This window comes from Aulostomus chinensis, chromosome 10 (genome assembly GCF_037954235.1).
Source record: "Aulostomus chinensis isolate RoL2024-O1b breed Wild chromosome 10, RoL_Achi_v1.0, whole genome shotgun sequence".
Classification (NCBI taxonomy): domain Eukaryota; kingdom Metazoa; phylum Chordata; class Actinopteri; order Syngnathiformes; family Aulostomidae; genus Aulostomus; species Aulostomus chinensis.
This window is the reverse complement of record NC_141329.1, coordinates 14,216,712-14,233,242: the sequence shown is the minus strand read 5'-3', so window position 1 is coordinate 14,233,242 and position 16,531 is coordinate 14,216,712. Positions and strand designations below refer to the sequence as shown.

Below are 16,531 nucleotides of genomic sequence, written 5' to 3'. Positions count from 1 at the left end.
AATTTCAGGAGAATAATTTCATTGCACAAACTGTAATTCTTCTAACTATTCTTACCAATAGTGTCTCTTAAAGACCACCAAGATCACTACACCACCAAGGTCTGTTCTGTACTGTTGTATCAGGTATATTCATATAGCTGAAATTAAGAATCATCTGTTTCTCCTACCATTGCTGTGGATAAGTGCAGGGGTAGAGTGGTCTTACTTGAGGAAGAGCTGGGATTTGGCCTCCATAAGTTCCACTCCATCTCCCTCCTCAGGCTGCAGAGGAAGACCAGCAAGCAAGGACACGACTGCCTCCATACTGGCCTGGTCCAAGTCCCTGCATGGCACACACAAATATAGAAGTGAGCCTGCCTGTCTCCTCACAGTGCTGTAGCTGAGAACAAACATGGCAACAGAACTGCACCTGGTCAAACACTTGATGTCATCATCAGCAGCTTGGTTGGAGGTTCCCATCACCCAGTCAGTCAGGTACTCCACCATCTTGTTCCTGCAAACAACGGAACAAAGGTGTAAAAACGTCCAAAAAGAATTCCATCTAAGGTAGACCTCAAAGAACTAGCTGAAGTTTCTTCATTTATGGGACCTGTGTACTTGACCAACCTAAACTTCATTTCCTGGCAGAAGGACAGGTCATCTCGTCTCTCCATCATCACCTCAACCAACTGGCACAGTTTGGTTTTGATCTGGATAGCATGGACCACATTGCCCAAAATGCGCACATATCTAAAGGAGCACAATACACAGCTCAAAACAGGTACAAAATTTACTGTTCTCCGTTCTCACTGAAAAGCAAACACAACCATTAATCTTTTATTTCATAGCCAATGAGCATGATACATTCAAAACCACTCAAAAAATATTTTATGTACAGATGTCTTGTGCCATTGTCTATATGCTTTATACGTATTTATCCATGCGTTTCATGTTCTTCGACATGATCACTGTAACAATTCTATTATTAAAATCACTCTTTAAATTTCTATGTATTTTGTCTCCTTATTGATTCAGAATCAGTTCAAAGCAATAGAACTATCTATTATGTTGGAGTTTGAACTAGCGTAGCACTGGATTGTTTGCAATATTTTCATTTTTATCATGAACATAAAAGAAGTTAGATAAATAAGTTACCCACCACTAGGTCGATGTTATGAAATTTCACATCACGAAATTTAAAAAAATGACAAAATAAAATTCAAAGATGCACAAAATAAAAATCAATGTAAAAAAAACCCAAATGCAAAGAGGCACCACGCACCACTAACACTGATGCTTTTTGACCTTCTCGCCTACTGTAGACACATATTACAAGAAGAAGAAGAACACTGTAGCAACGCAAGAGAAGAACAAGAAGAAAACAATAATTTCAAAACAGGAAGACGAGGTTGAACAAGTAGCGGACACTCTAATCAAAAAAATCGTTTGTGTGGACAATGTAAAAGACAAGGCAACAGTGAGACGATTTTGGATGAAACAAAAACCGAGTGCAAACTATGTCGTTACACAACACCGTACAGTGTGGCGAGCACGACTAGCATGATAGAAGAATATGCACCTGTTGAAGGCTAAATATTGCAGCTCACTGAGGTCAGACATTTATAGATCTAGATTAGACTGCAGCCCTGAGCATTATTTAATATTTGGGTTTTTTTGTCATTCAAGAATGTAGTTGTCCTCATTGTCTACAACAACAAAGCACTTTTTTAATTGAAATTTTAGGTTTGTATTTGCATAGTAGTCTAAAAAAGGGGGGAAAATTCAAATATTTCGTTTTTTCAAAGCAAAGAGCATTTTATTTTGTACTGACGCAGCAATAACTTGTACGTCTGCATATTAAGGAAGAAAATAAAGAATATTTGATTTTTGAATTGCTGATTTTTGATTTTCTTTAATTTTTATTTTGTATCGCGAGTATTTTGTATCGTGAGCCCAGTTTTGTATTTCGTATCGTTTCGTGAGTTGACTATTTCGTTGCACCCATACCCGCCATCCATTTGCAGCAGGAGAAAGACATTCAGCTACAAAAGTATGTCCTTCTCATACTGGCTGTGATCGACACGACACTTATAGACATGTGTCAACTCATCAAACAAAACAGTCAACTCTCCAATGAAATCATTTTTCCTCGATTAACAAAGTTGGGCTAAAATTGTGCGTGAGCAGACATATTCCTGAGGTTTCTCTCATCACATATGAAGCCTCTGCATGTCTGGGGGGATAAACTCTGCAGTCACCTGTTTTCCAGGATCCCTGCCTGCACATTGCCACTGTAGGTACAATGTTCCCTCTAAACACAAAAGATAGATCCAGATTTGCTCGCTAATTCAACTGACCTGACAAGGTTGAGCATCATGGTCTCAATGCTGGCTTGACCCAAGTGTTCAGAGCTGCCCTCTGTGTGGTTATCCAGCAGGTTCTTCATGATGGCAATTGTTTGCTCCACAAACAGGGTGTTGGTGTCATTGATAGGAACCTAGAGGAGAACACATGCATAACTATGAGGCCATAGACAGCTTTGAAGGACTGCTCTTTTACAAAACAGTCGACCCATTAACACTTCTCTAATGTCATGGTCTTAGACTAGAAAACTAGAGGTAGAAAGGGTGACATCAATATGTAGATCCATCCTCAATACCACCACATGTGGGCTGACGGTTACATTTGCGCCCACTCACCGGCCCCTGTGTGTCAAAGAATTTGCAGATGCTGTTCCTAAGCTTGTTGAAGAGCATGGGGTACAGTGCGGGGCTAAGCTCTAGCCCCAGCAAGTCTTTGACATTGGTGCGAATATGGAGGCCAACCCTATCATGGCCGCACACCAACAGCACCAACAGTCGGTCCAGGAAGCGGCTGACTGGTGTCTCGCTTGAGGCTGATGAGGAGCAGGAGGCGGCCAGAGTGTTGGACACCTCACAAGGGCCCATGGAGATCATGGAATGTTTCCGTTCACTCATGGAGCCCATGGGAGGACTGTAGGTAGCTGGGCCAGGAGTGCTGCGCTGCTGGAGACACACACCACCAAGAGCACATAGGAAGCCCGTCATGTTGATCCACTCCTGCTGTGGGAGGACACAGAAACACTGAGTGGCAGACATAAACCTTTATGTGTTGGTGGATTATTAAACTCATTATGTCCACGATGTACACGTTCACATTCAGGTACCAGATGACAAAAACAACACTACAAAAAACATGACTTTTGAGAAAAGTGTTCAATAGCTGTGATAGAAATTTTCTGGCTTAATTTGATGAGGATTGTTGTTTTTCGGTCTAGATATGTGCTCCTCTCTCAAGCATGAATCACTCTATACTGACCATTTATTGAGCAGGATGGCACGTATATTAACATTAGTTCTTAGGGTTCCCACTCTTTCCCTGATATTATTTTCCAGGACTTTTCCAGGATATTTTCAGCGGCTACAGAAACAAGTTAGTACGTCATACATTAATACATTTCACTGTCCCCTTCATACTTTTGTTTTTTATTTGTTAGATATCAAGCCCAAACATTTAATAAATATACTTGAAGGCATTTAACTTTCCTAAAAATATATTTTCTCAATCAAATATCACAGTATATGACTGTCCCATATTAGCCAAATCATGCTGTCCCACTTTTGAAACAACTGTTTCTTAGGTGTCCCACATTAGTCACTGTTGTTTTTATTCTCTGTTTTTATGTTTCTATTGTCAGACATAAAACAAGTGAGAAATACTGATTGAAACGTGGCCCATTAAGATGTTATGGAGGAGGTTGACTTGGCAGTCAGCAGGCTGAAACATCGCGAGGTGGTGGGCAAAGTCCAGGAGGGTCGAGCAGGGCTGGGGAAAGGTGAGACCCCTCTCTTCTGGTCCAAAGCATCAAAAGAACAGAGGAGAGCCATGGTGGTGGCCGAAATGGAAAGGGCAGAGCAAGATCGTCTCCATGTCAAGGCTCTGGCGCAGAGCCGGCAGGGAGGCTGGTTGTCATGGGAAGGCGTCTCAGACAGGCCAATGTCATGGTCCGATCTGTGGAAGATCCTCCAAGCCAGGCTCAGCTTCTTGATCCGAGCCACCTATGACAACCTACCTTGTCCATGAAATCTCCACCGATGGTTCGGTACAGAAGAGACCTGCCCACTCTGCGACACAATCAATGCAAGCCTTCAGCACATCCTGTCTGGCTGCAAGACCGCGCTTTCCCAAGGCTGGTACAGGTGGAGACACGACTTGGTGTTGAGGAAGTTGGCAGAAGTGGCAGAGGCTTGCAGACAGGAGGCCAATAGCAGACCTCCAGCACCAGCGAGTCTTCCCATCCTCTTCGCAAGAGCCGGGGACAACACCAAACCTGCCCAATACAGAACACCTTCGAGTTTCCTCTCACCTGGCAGTGAGTGGACCATGAGGGTCGACCGCATCAGCGGGAGTGGCAGGGAGAGATCCCTGCCATCGCTCCGCCACCAAGAGATGTACTGGGTTTAAAGGAGCGAAACATCCATGACTGGTGGTCCCCAGCTGATGACCCGCTCAAGCCTAGGGGTGTGCTAAGCACACTTGCTCAAGGCACTGGTGGAGGTGCGTCAGGCAGCAATGCTTAGCAGGTAGAACATCAGCCTGTATCTTGCTCTGAACATGTTCTCAGTCTCTGAGATCTGAGTCGTGCTGCATCTCACTTCGCACGGCCAACTCAGTAAATGACACGCCCACTAACTCTCCTCTGCCTGTCACTCAATGGAGAACAGAGAGGAGGCTATGGCCACGGGAGAGAAAAACCTCACTCTTGCAGACCGATATTCGCGAAACTTTTCAACTTAAGAGTCGCTAGTTTTGTCTCCAGGCACTATATCCTTTACGGCGTCTGAAAAGTCACTAAATGTAGCGACAAAATAAACTGAAAACACTGGGTTGCAAAACCACTCTAAGTGGAAATCCAAATTTAATTGGCTGGTAGCGTCACATGGGGCACTGCACCGGCTAGAAGCAGAGAAGCGCCGTGCCCAGAAAAAGGTGACAACAGACATGCATGCACGTAACTTTTATCCATTTGCATTCACTCACAAGGCAAGGGGAGGATAAATAATTTTCCAGGAAATATTAACCGTTTCCAGGACATTTGTCCTTTTTTCATTTTCCATATGTTTTCCATGACTGGAAAATTGGTCAATCATTTTCCAGGTTTTCAGGACGCGTGGGAACCCTGGTTCTAATCTGAAACAAGCCCCACACAACCCACTGCCAGCCAACCACATCATTTACCTGCACTCTCAGCCACACCTGATATATTTTTGGATGAGTCTGTCCAACATACTGTACATCTTACCAAGCCACCATTCATTCCCATAACAGTGATAGACCTCAGTCAACACATCCACTCTGCACTGATCAACATGACCCACAGCAAGTAATAAATGTGCTTCATATCTACACATTTGAAATGACGTACATGTTTGTGCCACTGGTAACAGATATAAACTGCTGCAGGTAAATAGTCAAATGACAAATGATGCACATGGAATTAATATGGGTGTTATTTCCATATAGTGACTTATGTAGAGACACATTTTAAAGCAACATCAAGTGTGAACACACTCAGCAATGCTGTCCATTTGTAATTCAACCACATCAGCTTCTTAATACCAGGTGTGCAAAGGGCTGAAGTGAAATGAATATTACCCACTGAGCAGTGCACCCCCTCCAGGCATGTCTTTAAACATAAAACAAACAACTCTCCTAGCATCAGACCTGTGAAGTTTGAAATATAAAAAATGGGATTTGACAGACAAAGGGATGAAAGATACAAAGAGAGAGAAGATCCCTTCAGTAGCATATTTACCTGCCCATCATCTGCCTTGTTTTTGGGGAAGTTGAGGATCTGTTTGGTGACCTGGTCCCATTTAGCATAAGTATCCTCCCATGCCTGAATCAGCACATGGGACAAATGTTTATAAGAGTAGAAAAAACACTGGTAGACAAACATTGAGAAATTCAAGATCTCTTATATTGTGATTTCAGCAGAACCTATAATTTTAATCAAGATTTTTGAATACTATAACTACTGGCGACTTCAACCTGCAGATATACATGAATGACTGTTACCTCAATGTTTCCTGGTGTTGGGTGCTCTATTCTTCTCAGCAAGGCCATCACTCTCTTCTGCAGGGTAGACCGGCCTAACAATACAAAACAAACTCTTCATAGAAACTAACAGCTAGGGTTCTCAAGACAGGGTGTCAAGGTGTGATTGTTTATCCCTTGTTAAGACAAAAGGCTGCATAATGTATCTGAAACTAATGTCATTTCACTGAAAACCTCATTGGCTGACCTGTTCCCATCATGTTGCTGACAGAGGCCAGTTCACTGAAAGTGGCGTAGTTGGGTAGCATGGTCTGGACCGACACCTCGTCTGCAGTGCTGCGGATGTCAGCCTCCTCACAGAGGTGCCGGAAACATGACATGGCTACCAGCACTGCTTCAGTGTCTGGACTCCACAGGAACATGTAGAGAGACACCTCCAGCTTAGTCTGCGCCTGCCGGCAGATGGGGATTGCACCTCCCAATGTAGCACACTCCTGGGGGATTAAATATATGTTTCACACAAAAATTAATATACATTCTTCTGCAAACATCAGAAGTCTGTGCTAGCACTTGAACCACCACCACCACCACCACCACCACTCCCTCTTAGACATATATCAACATCAATTTCACTGGTTTGGCTCAAATGTAGGTTGCATGTTTTGTTGGATATGATGCTATGCACAATGCATGATGTATGCCCTCTCTTTCACTGTTTTTGTTTGATGCCAGTTTAATAAACATGACAATACCTTGTTTTTGAGAAGAAACTTGTTCCTGCAGATGAGGATCTCCCTCAACCATTTGAGAACCTCTGTCCCATTGCCCATTTGCTGGCCAATCAGTTTGCGGCAGATGATGAAGAGCACCTGGGAACTGCAGAGTGAAACAACATGAAAAAGAAGAGGTCAGTTAATTGCTTTCAGTACATCTAAGGTCACATCCAGAAACTACAACAAAGTTTAAAAAAAGGAAAAGGGGAAATTTACTGATTGTCCATTATTTGTAAAGCCACACAAGGGGCATGACACCCTTCTTGAGCTCCAGATCCCCATCTGACAGCTGACTGCTGGTTAGCTTAGCTGCAATGAATGCTAAATCTTAGTCCTAATCATGGCTGACTTGTAAGATAGTCCAGATGTGACCCTCCTCATCCTAAGACCCAGATACTTATCTATCTGATCCAAAATATAATCAGAGAAGGAACTGTACACTTTGAAGCAGAGAAAACAAAACAGGACAGGGCACTAAGGCAGTTGTTGTTCTGGGTATATATTTGCTATAATAACATGTAGAGTTTACATACTCATACCACAGCACACCATTAAAACTTACAGATGAGCAAATAAGCAAGTAGCGGCACATAATTAATATATGAAGTGAACTATATCAGATATGCGATTTTAGTCAAATTGCACAACCTTAACGAGAGGGACTAATAATATTTGTTGAGAATAGCCCCAATAACTTAACCATATCAAGTAGGCTGATGTCAAGTTGAATCGAAACTGAATATTGAAAAAGTTATGGGGGAGGAGTATGTCACAGCAGACATCTGTGGCTCCATTTATGTCAGATATGTAGAGTACCTGATATCCCAGAATGTCTCAATAGGTGCATCAGGGTTCCAAAGCTCTATGGTCTCTGGCTGGTGTAGCACTAACAGAGCCTTCACAGACACAGGAGAAACCATAAGTGAGGTAGAGGACACTTTTAGAGAACAGAAAAATGAATGTAAGTCAACGGTTCACACAGAGTCTGAAACTGTATTTGTGGAATTTTCCTGAAGTGCAGAGAAAACTAGCGAAGCAAGCATGTTTATATCCAAGTCAAGTCTTTATGAGAGGCTAATATACCTTAGATATCAGAGAGTTTTGATGTCCATAAATCATGCTGAAAATGTTATTTGTGAGAAACAAATAACTAAAAAGGTCATTGAAAGAAGAACTCCAAGAGCCCATCTTGCAATTACTCTTATTAGGTTGGCAGTTAGTTTTGGTGGAGATTCATGCAACAATATCAACAAAAGTCACCCAAAAATGCCCCCCAAAAAATACACTGAAATAAATGGTGACAGTCTGTCTCCCCTATTTGGAGCAACACCAATTGGTCACAGTTTGCTGAAGTTTGACGAGGTTTTGGGAATCTTTCTGCACTCCTTTCCTCTACACTTTGTCTTTCTAACATCCATACAGCCACAACCTTGAAATATAATTCTTCAGACAGGCGTAGGAAAACTTATTTTTGGGCAAAAAAGCCACCCATATTCTTCACTTCAAAATAATTGCTTGTTCATACTGGCTCTTTGATCATTGTAATAGCAAGGATGGTGGTGTCACCCATAAGCCTGAGACTTCAGAAGGCCGCATTTTGGAGCCTTAGAGTAAATAATAACTTGAAGCAGTATACACTAACGTATCACAATCTCTGCGTTACCTTTTTAGAATCTTGGACCAACAAGGCGTTACTGAACATGGAACAAGTTACAACTTTCATCTCTGGATTTTGGACACTAGAGGAATGACTGCACACCCTTAACTTTACCATGACCATGCTTAACATAAGGTTATTATTAGCATGCTAATTTCAAGTTTTCTGTGCATTTGATCCCTCAACCATGACCTTAAAAGTTTATCACTGGCAACAGCATGTGAAAGCGTTACCATGATAGTGGTAATTCAGCTTTTTTTTTTTAGAGGCCAGAGGAATAACCTCACATCGGACAAATTACCATGGGCATACTAATTGACATTATGTTAGCATTAGCATGCTCATGGTAATTTGTTGTTGAAGTGTACTTCACACTAGAAACATGATCTCACACCTTTACAATTAGCATTGTCCTGTATTAATTAGCATTAGAGCACTAATGCCAATTTTGGACTTTTGTGTTTGAAACTTGAATCATGGTTAGGGTTGCCAACCATCCCTTGAAAAACGGAATCATCCCATATTTAGAAACAAAAGCGTGTGTCCGGTATTGAGCTGAAAAGGGACGCACTTTGTCCCACATTACCGTGAGAATTAAAAGTGGTCTGCAAAATGTCAACATAATTAACACTTTACGTGAAAACTTTCAGTAAACTTCTTCCCAAGCCCTCTCCTCCTCTGTGACCAATGAGCTGACAGCACACTCTCACACGAGTATGACGATACAGAGTCCCAGTTACCTTATTGGGTGAGGTACGGTTGTTTGCAAAGAAGATACCGGAAGACAATCATAACAGAGCTGAGCATGAGTGACAATGACACAGATGCCGACACTGCTTTACAGTCTGAGGTAAGGATGCCAACTGTCCCTCAAAATACAGATATTTGGGAACGAAAAGACATGTCCCTTGATGATAAGGGTTGCACTTTGTCCCTTATTTCTGAAAATCTATCTCAACACAAATTTTATTATAATGAAAGTAATCATTCAGCTCTCTGACTGCTACTGGCTGTTCCGTTCTCCCTCTGCCACAGGATCATGCTTCTTGTTAACCAATGATTAAAAAAAAAAAAAAATCATGGACGCTACCCAGTCAGACTCCAGTTCGCCTATGTGCAAAAAAAAAAAAAGAAGAAAAAAAAGAAATGCCTGCAAAAGTACAGGAGTGAGTGGGGACGAGGCTGACAGAACACTCTAAATTGACTGTAGGTGTGACTGTGAGTGTGAATGGTTGTTTGTCTATAAATGTTGGCCCTGCGATGGACTGGTGACCTGTCCAGGGTGAACCCCGCCTCTCGCAGGCTGCTGGGATAGGCTCCAGCCCCCCATGACCCTTAATAGGATAATCGGTAGAAAATGGATGGATGGATGGATGGATTTTGCACTGATTGTTAAATTTCAAAGAATATTTGTTGTTGTTTGTTGTTGCACACTTCTGAAAAACATCTTCTATAAGTTTACTTCGATTTATGCTATATTCAATTTGTTTTTTGTTTTTTTATTCTGACGAATGATACTTTGCACTTCACAGAGACCAAAATAGAAGGATCAAATTCAGTGTGTACTTAATGTACTCATAATGCAGGGTTCATGAAAGAGTGCATCCCCCCACCTCTGCCACTGTCCCTTATTTCCATGTCACGGAGCTGGCAACCCTAAACATCACCTCACATCTTTACCACTAAGGTTACCCTATTGCTATTAGCATGCTAATGCTAATTTCCGACTTCTGTATATTTGACACTACAAACACAACCTCATTTTTACTTTTTGTGCATTTGACGCCTAAAGCTGGAACTATGAAGACCGTAAGCACATGTTAATTCAAGGAACTTCTGCACTTGGCCTGCCACTGAGCCACACAATTAAGGCAGATATGTCAGGCTGCAGGCCTATTCAAAATTTTGCAGGGCAGAAATGTTCTGGTTTGATATTGCAGTTTGGATATTAAGTTGGAAGACCATATGTCTTCTGACATGACAATGAGATGCAGTAAAAAAGCAGAAATGGAACGAATGCAGGTTCAGTAGTCTCAGACCTCCATGGCTTCTTGGGTGAGCTGGGTTGTGTTGGTTAGAGGCACTAGCTGCACCAGGCCCGTAATAAGCTCTGCTGTGCTGCTCTGCATATCTGGTGCTTGCTTCACTGGGTTCTGCAAACCAACCATAAATAAAACAGTATGCGTAACCTGCTTCTATTATAAAGACATGAAATAAGATCTGTACAAGATTGCCAATCCTGTTTAAATCCAACTAAAAGTCATGGCTTGCAGCAGTTGAGTCATTGTGGCCAACTCACATGCAACATGAGTTTGGGGTCAGCATGGATGAGTTTGACCAGGGCGAGAAGGAGGCACTTGTAACTCCGAGTGTCCAGATCAGTGGTTTTTTCTTTGAACTTAAGGCTGGTGGTCATCTTCCCTTTGAATGTCAGACTCTATGAGAGACAACAGTGAGGAGAGGGTCAAGCTGCAGGAAGCATATTCAACAACCGTAATCATTTAAAAAGGTCCAGTGTGTAGAATTTAGATGTATCATAGGTAGGAATGGAATGGGATATTCCTAAATTTACTTGACCATTCTGTATTTGTTAATTTAGAATGAACCCTTTATAGATCACATCAGGGATGAGGATTTTTTCTTCTGCAACTCAGAAGTAATGGGCTCCCTCAACCAAAAACCCAGTGGGATTGTTAAACTGGATTTTGGATTATTGCCGCAAATAACCTTTGTGGTGAACAAAAGTTGATGAGACTAACATGTTTAGTTCAGCAAGATCAGGTTCCCTACACTACTTTGGCAATTATAGTTTTTGAAGAGTTAATGCAATGGCTAGAAGTACAAAGCTAAAGTGAGACTAGCAACAAACTGTCCAGCAGATGCAAGACTTCAATATTTTTAACGTGATGAGGTGTAATATCTCTGCAACAACCTCCTGTACGCTTGTTTATAGACAGGTTAGCAACCACTTTTTTAAAGACACATGAAAGCTTTCAAATTTGCCGATTCATTTTTTGACACATTTTATGCCAAAATTGTATGTTTTAAAAGCATTATAATATCTTCAGCTCATGATACCAACAGACCTCATTTCAGGTATTTCACTGAAAACCCACTGACGCTGAGATGTGGAAACCAGATGTTCAACAATGATAACTTATTTCTGGGTTTCAGCACTCATTCCTGCAGCACTCTATATCTGCTTAAAGAATGGTTGCTCTTCCACAAAGTGATACACATACACCTAGAGTAGCCCTGCCCAGACCATGCAAACCAACACCTCAGGACTGTTCTATTCACTTTGGTCCTGACTCCTGATCCTCATCAACAAATATTTATAACAGGACCTGACATATTTTGGAATATTTGAGGCCAGCAACCATACCAATATCAGGAATTCTGGTAACAAATTTATTTATGTACATATTTTATAAGACAGTTTAATAAAAAAATAACTGTGACTGTCCAAAATGACTTCAGTCCAATACAGGACCACAGCACACTCTACTGGACAAACATTGCAAAGAAATCTTTTCGAAATACAACAAACATGCCTACATCAATTTATACAGGCTGATTTCTTGTTAATATTAATCCGCATCAATCGATCAGGCTCTAGCCAATACAGATATATCTGCAATATACAAAATGGACCCCAATTCACAAATTTAAAAGATTTTCCATATACTATATCAATAAGCAATAAGATTGATTTTCTTGCATTTGGGTTTAGTCCGAGCACTTCCACCTTCTTTTAATTCCATAAAACGTGATATTTGTGATCTGACTGCCATTCCATCTAAAATCTTGTATTCCAGCAGCGAGCCCGCTTCTTTTACTAACAGAAGATTCCTCCCTGATGACATTATGGAATGATTCAGCAGCCTATACATTAAACGTGGCGCTGATGATACAGCCAGACTACTTGCCCACAGACCTGTTTTCAGTTGTGCTATAATCAGAAAACAATCTGGAATGAGCTGTTTTGGGAATGTACAGCACCCAGCAATTCAATAGCTGATGCTTGAACTGAGCAACACAGTGGCACCACCATAGTTACCATTTACAGTTTTATAATCACTGCACAGTAAATGATTCAAATAAGCATTGAAATAAGTTTTAAGAAATCTAAATTAAAATAAATTAAAGAAAGAAAAATTCTAGGCACTGGTTTTAATAGTTTATATTGGGTAATGTGATATGTTTTGGGTAGTTCATGTACAAACTTAATTTTTTATTCCAACTGAATAAACTGAGGAAGATTATATGAGACCGTTTCTGCTCCAGTAGGACTTAATAATTGATATGACATGGTAAAGTTTCAGTTGTAATGACAGTTGTCTGACCGTTGTCATCCGTAGCGGAGCGTGTGTGCTAATGCCTTGGACCACCCGATTGAGGGTGTCTGAGAACATAAAGCGGAGCTCCCCGGAGTAGCAGTACACTGCATCGATCTTCGGCCACCAGTCCAGATCAGACTGGAAGCAGAAAACACAGCATGAGAAAGAACACATAAAATGACTACATTAACACTGGAGTGTGAAGAAGGTATGGAGACTTACGTTGGTGATTATTCTGTGTAACGAGTTGACTAGGACAAAGTGAAAAGTGGACGGAGAGGAAGAGGCCAAACAGACCTTCAAGATGGAGAGGAGAGAGATCCGTTACAGACACACACACACACACACACACAAAAGCACACAGGTAATTTTCAGTTTACCTTAAAGTGCTGGTTGTTGTGAGGATTAATGCGGAAACAGGAGACGAAGCAGTCCATCATGAGCTCCACGTCAGCATTCTGGCTGCCTGCCCCCCTCCAGAAGGGTTTGGCTGGGTTGAACAGCAAAGCCTAAAGAAACCATCAATAACCGTTACATAGTTGCCTTGAAGTCTTACATATATTAGAAACCAATAGCATCATTTCTTGGTCCATAAGATCACCTGAAGGTGAACACAGTGTGGACATGTTGCCTCCAGAAACTGACTGGATGATTGCTACTTTCAACTTTGATTGTGCAACTCCAACTGCCAGTGCAAGACTACTATGACAATTATGTGTCTCGTGAGCTCTGGCAAGAGCCTCACCCACTGCAATCTCAGGAGTCACACAATGTAACTTGCAAATAACTTGATAAGTCAATGTAGATAAAGATTTTAGAGGGTCCACAGCCAATGTCACTAAATTTATCTGCAGCTGACAGTGCAATCTGCATCCTGATCTAGCTGAAAAGCCCTGATTTGGAAATACTATATATTTTGGACAGGGAGTTCCATTCTCATTTCCAACACAGTGCAGAGACAGCCAGAGAAACAAAAAGAGAGAGGTCCTCTGCAGTCATTAGATCAAATTTTACAGTTTGACATGTCATACTTGTTTTTTGTGCTGTGTATGGATGTAGATTATTGTTTATTAAATAAATATAACTCCATAAACCTTATGCCTCCTGTTGTACTTTTGGATGTCAGCCTCTGCTGCATCACCCAAATGTTTAATGAGAAATTTTTTTTTTTTAAGTTTTGTGGTTGTTTGCTGTAAAATGTCCCCTTTTCTAGTTCTTGGTCAAGGTCCTTGAATGGCTAAACTTAAAGGATCAAAGATCATTAACAGAAAGGTTTGCTTAGGCTAAGTTTGTTTAATGAACGTCATTTAATATCAATATAGAATCCATCAAATCTCAAATACATAAAAATATACTAATAACCAAAAATTAACTGAAAAAACATGTTCAATGTTGATACATAAAATAATATGTATTAATAAAATATTCAATCTTTTTAATACAATCATCTCTTCTAAGGAAGTGCGCACACAAAAATGGTCGCATTGGCGTATCCATTTAGCTTCCCTAAACTGATTTTTTTTGGGGGGGCCTTCTTGAGCTAAAATAATGAACTTTTTCCCTTGAAAGGACCAGAATTTGAATTTCCATGTTTTTGAGTGTCAGAATGAGGAACTGAAGAAATTGGTCCAACCTTGAGATCCATGACAATGGACTGGACAAGGAGGAAGATGGTTGAGTGATCCTCCCAGTTGATGTAGGTCGAGGCTTTACAGAGCTTAACACAAGCAATAGCAGCGCTCTCCATCAGCTGCTTACTGCCGCCCTGGCCTGCTAAAGCTTTTCGCAAACTGTCCAAAAACAGTTTCTGCAGACATAACAGCACAAGGAAGGAAGGAAAACATGAGTTTCTTGAGTCATACTTCATTACACTTGCTTGTGTGTGTTCTATCCTCCCACCTTGTTGGCCTTGCTATCTTCCACAGTGTCTTTGGAGATGGTATGTGTGATCTCTGGACAGAGGATAAGGAGGATAATTTGAAGAGGCCACACTGCTGCCTTCCTCTTTGCACTTTCTGCAAAGCTGTCCACCAGGTCAAACAGTTTCTCTGCAGCTTCTAAAGAGAAACACACAAACACACAACACACACACACACACACACACACACACACACACACACACACACACACACTTTACTGTCTAAGGAGACAAGATGTCAACTTGCTTTCTTTCAACAGGTTGAAATGAGACTCCAACAAGCAGCATTCATCAGCAATGTACACTGTTCCAAACCCTTTAGAACCGTTCATTCAATTCACCTGCCAATTTATGAGTGACAGTGGGAACAAAACACACACACACACACACACACGGAATGCTAAAAGAAATGTTCGCTAAATTTTTCACCGCTGTGATTTAAACCGTGTTGTGTTAAGAGTTGGTCAGCCTGATATGCCCCCCCCCCCAAAAAAAAAATGTAATAAGATACAGACAAGATGTTGCAATGTAGAATTCAAGTCCTAATCTTCTACATTTGTAAGATCTATCAAAATCCTATCGAAGACCAAAAGACACATTTTTTTCAAAGCAAATTTAAGACTTTAAAACCCTGTGTGAAACCTCTACTAAATCAGTTGCAAATGTAATTCTGAGTAGGATTGATGCTAATGATCAACACTGATGTGAAGCTCGGAAGACCTCATCATACCTGCCATGTCTGCTTGTGGTCGCTGGTAGAGCATAGTGAATTCATCAGGGTAATTCTCCACCCAGTTCCAAAATGCCTGCACATAGAAAAAGATTATGATAATGAAGAACTCAAGATATTTCCCTGTTCAATTAAAAAAATGCTTTTATGGACACACACATACAACAACATAGCACATTCATAAAAACGCCAAACCTGATTAGATTAGTGGTCCAGCTGAAGATATAAGTTCATTATCCTTTTTCCAGTCAATCATACTGTTAGAAACATTTTATGGATTTTTAGAAGTATTGCATCTCTCAAAGGAATAAAAAGATCTAAGGGAATATCAGAAATGCTCTTATCTGTTACATGCATCTGGAGGAGCACCAGCATCTTCTTTGATTGAAGTGACGTTGTAAACTAACTTGTTTGTTGGAGCTACATGCTATGAGTAGACTGGGATTTGGAAGCACAATGACACACCAAAATCCAACAGCACCAAAGTGACACATGCAGGTACACTGCAGCTAAAGCCCAGTTCACACTACACGATTTTAGGCGTCTGTGACGTTGGCGACGTCGCTCCCCCAAATCGGGGTGAGGCACTAACGACCGCCGCGACAAAAGTAATGAGGTGTGAACAGTTCTAAGACAATTGACTGGGAGGTCGCATGCGACGTTGGCGACAAAAAGTGGACTTGTCGCAGTGACGTAAACGGTGCTGCAGCCAATGAAAGCAGACATGGGAGGTACTGCGAACCCAGACGAAAAGAGCTGCAGCAGTGGGGAGTCACACATAGCAAACAACTACAACAAAAATGACAAGAGGCATGGATTCTACAAAGGGTTCGCGATATCCGTGGACACAGGAGGATCTGGGAGGCTTGGCTGAGCATTGGCGTGAGCACCCCTGCCTTTACGCTGTCTGCGTTTGCCAATCCATTCCTTCGCCCACACTCTCTTCCTCTTTTTTGTTTTTTTTTTCCGTTACATAATAGCGCACAAACAACCTGGAGGGCTGCGTTCTGCTCCGCGTCCATGTTTACGACGAAAGAGGCACGCGCTGTGTTCAAG

General features: G+C 41.4%; 1 protein-coding gene across 3 annotated transcripts in view; it reads right to left on the bottom strand.

Annotated features, from left to right (window-relative positions):
* nf1a (neurofibromin 1a) overlaps positions 1 to 16,531 on the bottom strand; it is a 100,972-nt gene that overhangs the window by 60,270 nt on the left and 24,171 nt on the right. For 2 of the 3 annotated variants that reach the window (XM_086216121.1, XM_086216123.1), the window contains exons 7-24: positions 15,476 to 15,551; positions 14,727 to 14,884; positions 14,461 to 14,634; positions 13,208 to 13,336; positions 13,050 to 13,124; positions 12,834 to 12,965; positions 10,787 to 10,924; positions 10,527 to 10,640; positions 7,647 to 7,726; positions 6,810 to 6,933; positions 6,305 to 6,551; positions 6,079 to 6,152; positions 5,816 to 5,899; positions 2,679 to 3,062; positions 2,337 to 2,476; positions 607 to 729; positions 410 to 493; positions 206 to 322 (exon numbers count right to left, since the gene is read on the bottom strand). In XM_086216121.1, coding sequence (XP_086072247.1) covers positions 206 to 322; positions 410 to 493; positions 607 to 729; positions 2,337 to 2,476; positions 2,679 to 3,062; positions 5,816 to 5,899; positions 6,079 to 6,152; positions 6,305 to 6,551; positions 6,810 to 6,933; positions 7,647 to 7,726; positions 10,527 to 10,640; positions 10,787 to 10,924; positions 12,834 to 12,965; positions 13,050 to 13,124; positions 13,208 to 13,336; positions 14,461 to 14,634; positions 14,727 to 14,884; positions 15,476 to 15,551 — 2,453 coding nt within the window. The remainder of the gene's footprint in view (positions 1 to 205; positions 323 to 409; positions 494 to 606; positions 730 to 2,336; positions 2,477 to 2,678; positions 3,063 to 5,815; positions 5,900 to 6,078; positions 6,153 to 6,304; positions 6,552 to 6,809; positions 6,934 to 7,646; positions 7,727 to 10,526; positions 10,641 to 10,786; positions 10,925 to 12,833; positions 12,966 to 13,049; positions 13,125 to 13,207; positions 13,337 to 14,460; positions 14,635 to 14,726; positions 14,885 to 15,475; positions 15,552 to 16,531) is intronic. The other variant, XM_086216122.1, reaches the window with a different exon arrangement.